The sequence below is a fragment of the Mytilus galloprovincialis genome, chromosome 10 (genome assembly GCF_965363235.1).
Source record: "Mytilus galloprovincialis chromosome 10, xbMytGall1.hap1.1, whole genome shotgun sequence".
Taxonomy (NCBI): Eukaryota; Metazoa; Mollusca; class Bivalvia; order Mytilida; family Mytilidae; genus Mytilus; species Mytilus galloprovincialis.
Window position 1 is genome coordinate 10,648,308 of NC_134847.1, and position 9,089 is coordinate 10,657,396.

Consider the following 9,089-nt stretch of genomic DNA (forward strand, 5'->3'; position numbering starts at 1 on the left):
AACAGAGACCATTTCCAAAATCATTAATGACAGATACTACGTGACATTGGCACATGGCAGGGAAAGTTTCAATGGATTTGACCTACCGTTTTAATAGAATAGCTTCATATGTTCACCTCGAGTTGTTCGGCGAGTCTTTCAATCTTTTCACATTATATCGGATAAAATAATCCTGCATTTTAAATTTTCTTTTTTCATTTTGTAATTGGTTCACAATATTCATTTTCCGGAATTATTACGCATCTTACGGTATTGATTTTTGTTTAGTTCTTTATTATGTCGTCCTAGATTTTGGTGTGATTTTGATATGGGGTGTAGGCTGTAAAATTTCGAATTCTTAGCATTTACGAATGCTTTTAAAGAAAACATGACCGCTGAATATTGTTAAAGTGAAGCTACGGTTAAGTTACTATGCAAAAAGCGCTTAAGGTCAAGGGCAAGCGTTTGTGTTTGGTCAGTTATCTGGTAATTATTATATTTTTAGTTTGTTTACCTTTTGTAATGTATCTGAATAATCTCGGGTTATATCATCATATAATATGAATCTGTTTTTTTTTTGTACATGAGAATCACTACTTTCCTCTTGGACATTACGTCACAGTACCCAAATTGCACGTATTTTTTTTGGAAAGGCAGTGGACTTCTTGGGAATGCTAGTGGTTTTGTAACCTGGGGTTGAAGTCATAAAACTTTGCTCAGTGCTCGGAGCACAAAAATCATGCTCGAAACATGAAATCCAGCATTTTGATTGGTTGTTTCTTGAGTCTGAGTACAAAACTCGTGCTCGAAAATTTTATGACCGCAAGGCCTGGCCTTGAAGGCATAAAACTTTGCTCAGTGCTCGGAGCACAAAAATCGTGCTCGAAACATGAAATCCAGCAATTTGATTGGTTGATTTTCGAGTCTGAGTACAAAAATCATGCTCGAAAGTTTTATGACCGTGAGGCCTTGTCTATATATATTGAAGCAAAAAATAAATCTCCTGAGTTTTGTTCTTGGATTTATAATTAAAAATAATCAATGCAAGCTGTGCATCTACAAGGGTGGTTTAGGGTTATTTTTCGTGCAATGTGTTTTGCCATTATTATTTCACATGCAGGCGGGGAAAGGTTTGTTATTCACTGTGTTTCGTAAAATCGGCCAAAAGATCAAAATGCAAGAAATTTTTAATTGTTCTTTCATCGTTAAATGTCAATTTTATTTTGCATTCTTCCGTGCAGCTAATCCCATGACTCCCCCTTTATGCCCCTCATCTAATAATAATAATGTAATTGTAATAAATTTTATCTGAAAAATTAAACCCTGGTATATACATCATTGTACATGAAAAAAAGTTTTAGTTGGCTGGAGCAGCAGAAGCAGCATTTGGTCCATAAATAAAAGCACATCTCCTTAACAATGTACTACATGACATCTGGTTTTGAGTATATTTATCCCAGAATCAGAATATGCGTTCTTGTACATGTATGTACATGTAGCAGGTCCTAACATTCTCAGATACCTTTTAGTTTACATTCATATATATACATCATGTACATCAATAAGTTTTTTTATTATTTTTGATTGAAAAATATTTATTTAACATTATTTCCATAACCATGATAACCTTTATATATTATTATATATTGTTATAAGGTTATGAAACTTTTCCATTACAAAATTAATTAGTTACATTGTAGTTAGGAATCGACTAGTTATGAAATGACCAGGTTACAAAACCACCTACACCCCTTCTTGCAATAATTTGTATTTTTCATTATTTGCCATTATGGACCCCTTTACAACATGTAAACCATTATAGGTCAAAGTACGGATTTCAACACAGAGCCTTAGCTCACACCAAACAGCAAGCTACAAAACGTATAACATGTATAAAGGGTCCCAAAATTTACTGGTGTAAACACATGGTAAAACCATTCAAACACCAAAAAAAATGATCTAGATTCACCTTTAATACAATGTTTACTGTTCATGATTTATGCATGCCCCTTTATATAAACATAAAATTGTTGAATTTTTGGTTTCTGTTTGTTTTTGCAAATTGTGATGAATAGAAAAGGTTCAAACTCTGCATTGCCTTGAATCTAAACAAGCTGTGAAGGAACTCAACAATGAAACTGTTTGTAAATATATATATACATGTAACTTAGATTTGTACATCAGGATGGGGAAAATATTGAAAAGTGAGAGAAAAAAACCCTATATTATGTTAACCAACTTATTTTCTTGGATACTTTACACACGTTTTACCCTTCCTATTTGCGGCTATTTAATTTCTTGATTTTCTAATTTACTTGATGCCGTATAGTACATGTAGTAAGGAGAGTACCTAGTTTTACATATTAGCAACAATTTATATTTGCATTATTCTTCTACTATCATGACTAGCTATGTAAAGTCTTGATCATGAAAACAAATTGCGATTGAAATTAAGTTGGTTTACAATTATCCTAAAAAACTGTTTATCTTGACAAAGTATTACCTATATTTTTCAGTGAACACTGCCATTTAAAAAAATCGATTTTTAACGAGATCATATGACCAGTCATGGGTCTGTATTCTTGGTTAGAGAAGAAGGAAGGTGGATTTTGGGGAGTTGTGGTTGTTTTTTCTGCATTCATGATACAGATACCATCGTTTGGAACAGCTCAGAGTTTTGGTATCTACAATATGTTCTTCCTGCGTTACTTTGATGACAGTCCAGCAGCCATCTCTCTTATTGGATCAATCAATGTTGGGGTATTCCTGGGATCAGGTAAGATACATTTTGTTAGCTATACAATTAACTTGACTCAGTTATGCATGTACTCTGTACATGTACATGTAGTAACGTTTGTATATTTTAAATGACAGAATTACAGAATATTCATACTTAAAATGTGTGCTTGATCAAATTTTTGATTATATCACAGCATTAAAAATTTAAGTTATAATGCAAGTGAGGTCAATCTTTTATTATGGTGACATCAACATTTTACAGAGAATTTCTAGAATCTCAGAATGAGGCTTTAGTCATGTGTTTTGACATTTTCCCTGTATTTTTCTTAAATAAAAAAATGTTATGCATATGAAAATGGAATTTGAAGATTGTATATACAATTCTTACAGTTGACTTACTTATGCATATATTTGAATAATGTTATAAATGTTAAATATATTTGATGTAAATACAAAAAATGTTATGATGTTAATACCAAAGAAAAACACCTTTGAGAACTTCCTTTTACTTTATATGAATCACACATGTTAAGGTCAGATGAATTCTTAGCTATACGAAATCAATTAAAGTATAATTAAACTCAGCTACATATATTAATGAAGTTTTGCTGTGATGATAGAAACATAATAATACTAATAGCTAATTATATATAAGAAGATGTGGTATGAGTGCCAATGAGACAACTCTCCGTCCAAGTCAATATTTGTAAAAGTAAACTGTTATAGGTCAAAGTAGGGTCTTGAACACTTCAACATGGAGCCTTTGCTCACACCAAACAGCAAGCTATAAAGAGCCCCAAAAACGTCTAGTGTAAAACCTTTGAAAACGAGAAAATCTATATACACATGTTATTTCATTCAACTTCCTTCCCTTCTCTTTTATCATTGTACTCAGTCGCTCGTATTATGGCTTTGAGACATGAGCAGAACTTGGAAGGATATCACATTATGTCTGAGGAGCAACTTTACTATTGTTTGTCTGTTGTTCTATTTTTTTAGCAATGGTGTTGTCAGTTTCTTCTAGACTTTAATAAGTTTGAATATCCCTCATGTATCTTTGGCCCTTCTTGTAATACATTGTATGTTAGGAAACACCAAATTTAATTAGCAAATATTAAGTTGTCAATGAAAGGGCATAAATAGCATGATAAAAGGATTTATTTGGTTACCTGCTTAAAGATATCATAAAACATCAGCTGGTCCACACAGTATTAAGCTTTTTACTTTTTCCCTGTGCTACACTCACCCACCTTTTGCATGTGATATTTAAAGATTTTAATGTGTAGAAAACCTGAAAATCTACAAATGTACAGAATGTATATATTTTTCTATGGTGTTTTTCAGGTCCTATTGCCACAATTCTGATGAACCATATGAGCCACAGAAAGGTGGCACTGATTGGAGCCACCCTTAGTTGTATTGGTCTGATTGGCTTGCCATTTGCTCCTAACATCATATACATGTATGGATTTTATGGGGTTCTCAGTGGTAAGATTAAAAATGTCTTTACTGTAGCCATGTTATGTGGATTCTTTTTCATTTATGGAAAAAACTATTTATGTGGGTTTCATAAGTATATGTGAGCCACAAATTTATTTAAGGAATGACTGTAATATTTTTTCTGTCTATGAAGAAATAACATAAAAATTTGGTGCACACTGAATAACGCGCGTAGCAGGTTATTTAACAGTGTGCACCACATTTTTTATGTTATTTCGAATAGACAGAAAAAAATATTACAGTCATTTCTTATAATTTAATTCTAAATTCCATTTTAAACGGTAGAAAACCATGAAAAAATGTTGATGACGTCACGGTCACATGACTTAATTATGTCTATGGACTGATAACAAAATAACGTCAGCCAATCAGAAGACACGTTACATCCAAAATTAAATTATATATTATTAGAAGTACACATTATGTATAGGTTTGTATGCAGACTCTGTCACGGACAACCAAATCAAGTATCCATGTAAAACTGTTTTTCTGCAATCGAAGAAATTGGATGTATCCCTTGTAAATGAATGAATGAATCACATTACATTCATTTTTCATTTATAAGTTCAGAAATTCATGGCTTAAAAGACTTATTTCTTTAGAAAGAAGGTGAAAGCATTGACTACATATTGTTTGTATGTTATTTTAGACTAACAATTCTGCCGGTTCAGGCAATTACTAAAAACTGTAATATGATATAAACATGATAAAATGTAGTATTAAACAAATTTGTAATATAACTGTTTCTTGTTATACAATGAAATTTTGATGTAAAAAAGGGTTATCTCCCATTAGATACTACAATTGTATTACATTTGTACTTCCATACAGAAACATATTTACACATGATTTATTTTTGTTTTTTTTGTTTCTTAAAAAAAACCTGGGTTTAAAGTAAAACATCAACAACAATGAACAATAAATTAATCAAATTAAAAAAAATTGAAGCACTTATCATTTATTCCCAGCAGTACATGTATCTTTAAAACATTTTTTTTTATGGTCTTGCTTTGGCTTATTTCTCTGGTATTTACAAACTAAGGTTTCTAATACTAAATGCATAATACCAAAATGAAATGTTGCAATCTTGCTTCAGATTTTAAAGAAAATGTTGAGGGGATTCTTCTATGAAATACAGTTTAACCCAGAACCTTAAATTGTTAATTTAAGACATATTTATTATATATTGGGTTTCACGTTTGGTTCATGTTACTTGAGAGCATACTTTAAATCATTTTGAGTTTCAGCAAAATAAGTTTGTGGCTTCATTGGAACCAGATGAATATTTCCTAATGTTAATGTTTCATCCATTTATTGCATTTAAAATGTCATATTCCTTTCCAAAATTGTTGTCAAACATAGGTTATTTTAGCAATTTGCTGTCCATTTGACAGATTTTTTCATGTTCTATATTTTTTATAGACTTTAATTATAGAGGGAAAAGTTGTAGATTTACACTGCACTTGAAGAAAAATGTCTGTGCTTACACTATGTTATACAAAAAACGGTGTCTATAAATGTCACTTATTAAATATCAATTGTTATTTTGTCATTTTGTTTTATAATTTTTGCTTATTATTTTAGGTCTAGGATTTTGCTTGGTTTATGTACCCTCTCATGTGTTATCAGGATTGTACTATGACACAAAACGTAGTTTAGCCACAGGACTAGCTACTAGTGGTTCTGGAGTAGGAGCAATCATTTTTCCAATATTGGTAAATTTTTTAGTCGACAAATATGGATGGAGAGGATCTTTCTATATTGTATGTGGAATCAGTATGCAGAATTTTATTTTTGCCAGTTTGCTCCGACCAGTTCCAGAAAGCCTTAAACAGAAGTATGAAAAAGCAGCGCAAGACAGAGAAATTGAAGTCGAAAGTCTTGAAAAGGAGCCAGAAGAAACAGAATCTGAACTACATGTAAATGATTCAGAAAAGCTTTATACGAAGTCATCTTCTGTTCAATTATTGTCCTATGCTAGAAAAATGAGCTTAGAGGATGAGATTAAAGAGGAAGGAAAAAAATCAGAATTCAAAACAAATATTAATTCAAATGAAGGTGTTGCATTAGAAAACGTTCAATTACAGGAACAACCGCATCAAACAAACACTGAGATTTTAGAGGATGAAGCAAATGAAGTACAAGATGGAACGCATACTGAAATAGTAATTCCTGGCAGTCCAACAAGATTACTTAAGGAAGAGACAAAAGGCAGCATGGAGTTTGAGACTTGTAAGAAATGTGATACACCCAGAAATAGCTTGAACGAAGTGGAACAACTTGCTATGACAAAGAAAAGCACATGTTCTATATTATTTAATTATGCATTCATTATTTTCTTTGCAAACAATATTTTATGGAACATGGGTATCGTGATAATACTTCTGTTTGGACCTCAGTACTTTCTGACCATTGGATTAACTGAACAGTCCTCAGCTTCAATATTTAGCATTGGTGGTTTTGGTGCATTTTTTGGAAGCATCTTAGGAGGAATTGTAGGAAATATCCCCAAACTACGTTTAGACATTGTTTATATTGTCATCACAGTTCTGACAGGCAGCTTTTGTCTTTTATTTCCGATTACAGCGTTCCATAGCTTTGGCGCACTGGCCATAATTTATGTTGCCTTCTCTGTGATGGCTAACATTATAATGGGGTTGTTAATTGTTGCAGTAGCAGCAATTGTTGGACCAGATGCTCTTGGTACTGGTATGGGATATGTGATGCTTGCCAATGGCATTGGAAGTATAGCAGCACCTCCACTTATAGGTATTAAATTCTTAATAGCAATAGCAGTAGTCTACATGTTATATTTATATTATAAACAGAAAATATGTTTTTCACTGGTTCCATCAGCACTTATTAGGGGCCTTGGTGACCCGGTGGTTTCAGTAGCTGAAAGTGGAGTTAAACAGCAATCAATCAATCAATCATTAAAACTTTAATTAAGAAAATGTAAGAGGCAAAAAAAACATAATTGAAAAACTAACATGACTAATATTAATGAAATACAAAACACTCTAATAGACATTGCAAAATCGGAGAGAACTGTGTAAACAAAATCAATCTAATAAACAAGAACCTGGTATACTACCTTTTATACCTTTCCACTGTACATTGCTGTATGACTATAAACAAAAAAGATAAACTTCAAGATAATTAAAGTGTGCTGAAAAGTTACTGCATAATCATACCTCTAAACAAGTGCATTCATATATATACTGTCAACCAACTTACATGTAGTTTTGCAGATACTCTGTATAGCATTAACCTTTTCACACACTTCATGGCGATATAATTTCAAGATTTTCACATTTACTTGATGTAGTTAAATAAGAAAGGTGCAAGTTTTACAATATGTATTAGCGACGATATATATTCTAGTTAGTTTTCTACTATGGAAATGCAAAATTAAATCTTACACAAAAATAATGCCAAACATTATTAATCATGTTAATTGTGAAAATACTCTTTAAAAAAGCTTGAATTTAATCATTCTAAATAAATCAGTATTATAAGAAGATATTTATGATTGCCAATGAGACAACTATCCACCACGGAAAAAAATGAAGATGTTAGCAGCAAAAGGTCGCCATATGGTATATATATACTCTCCTTCAACAATGAGTAAAACTCATACGGGATAGACACCAAAATGTTAATTATACCTTTCTTCATTACAGGTTGGGTATTTGAACAGACAGGAAGTATAGAGATTGCTTTCTATATTGGTGGTGGATGTATCATACTGGCTGGATTACTCATTATACTGATACCTGTTCTTGATTACTTCTATTTAGAGCCCAAACCAAGCAGAAGGAAACCAGAAAAGATTCCCAAAGAATGTTTACATGTGTATTGCATGTAGTTAATGGTGTTGTTGTCTTGCCTTGAAGGATTCAAAAAGCGAGACATAGGTATGCTGTTTAGGAGTAGTTTATGGTGTACGGCAAGTGGTATGTCAATCATATTTGGTATGCATTTGTATAAGCATTGGCACATCACATTTCCATGGAGATTATTTGGCCTTGCCCCTCAGTCATGGTCTATTGACTTCGAAACTTTTGCTTATTTTACATGTATTAGTTTGTGATTAGGTAAGTTTATGGGCAACCACAAGTGGTAGGTCAATGATATTTGGTATGCAGATGTATAAGCATTGGCATATCTGGTCTCCATGGAGATATATTGCTCCGTCCCCCTTAGTCATGGTCTATTGACTTTGAAAATTTTTGACTTTTGTATTAGTTTGTGATTAGGTCAGTTCAAGGGGAACCATTAGTGGTAGGCCAATGCTAATTGGTATTCAGTAGTATAAGCTTTGGCACATCTCATTTCCATGGAGAATATTTGGCCTTGCCCCTCAGTTACAGTCTAATGACTTTGAAACTTATCTTAATTTACATGTATTAGTTTGTGATTAGATCAGTTTAAGATGAACTGCTTATGTTAAGTCAATGATATTTGGTATTCAAATTTATTGGCACTTGCAAGTGTTGTTTCCATGGAGATTGTATAGCCCCACCCCCTCTTCATGGTTCATTGACTTTTGAACTTTTACATAGTTTATAAGCTAATGTTTGTATTTAGATTTGGGCACGACTTATAATAAATGTAAGTCAATGGTATTTGGTATGCAGTTGTTTTAGCATTGGCACATTTCATTTACATGGAGATTGTTCAGCCATATAACTCAGTCATGGTTCATTGACTTTGAATATTTGCATAACTTTTGTAAGATGTTAGAGTATTGCTATTTGGATTTCAACATTTGCATAATCAAAATTACAAAAAGGCGAGACATATCTCTGTGATAACAGTTTATGTTATAAATAAATTAGATTTATATATTTTAAAAAGTAGATCTTGGA

General features: G+C 32.2%; 1 protein-coding gene across 1 annotated transcript; it reads left to right on the forward strand.

Annotated features, from left to right (window-relative positions):
* The first annotated feature begins 285 nt into the window (after positions 1-285).
* LOC143049815 (monocarboxylate transporter 9-like) lies at positions 286-8,100 on the forward strand. The gene is made up of 5 exons (XM_076223548.1): positions 286-465; positions 2,496-2,755; positions 4,063-4,206; positions 5,803-6,987; positions 7,902-8,100. Exons 2-5 carry the CDS (start codon positions 2,548-2,550, stop codon positions 8,084-8,086), a joined length of 1,722 nt encoding a protein of 573 aa, XP_076079663.1. The 5' UTR covers positions 286-465; positions 2,496-2,547; the 3' UTR covers positions 8,087-8,100.
* The last annotated feature ends 989 nt before the right edge of the window (positions 8,101-9,089 follow it).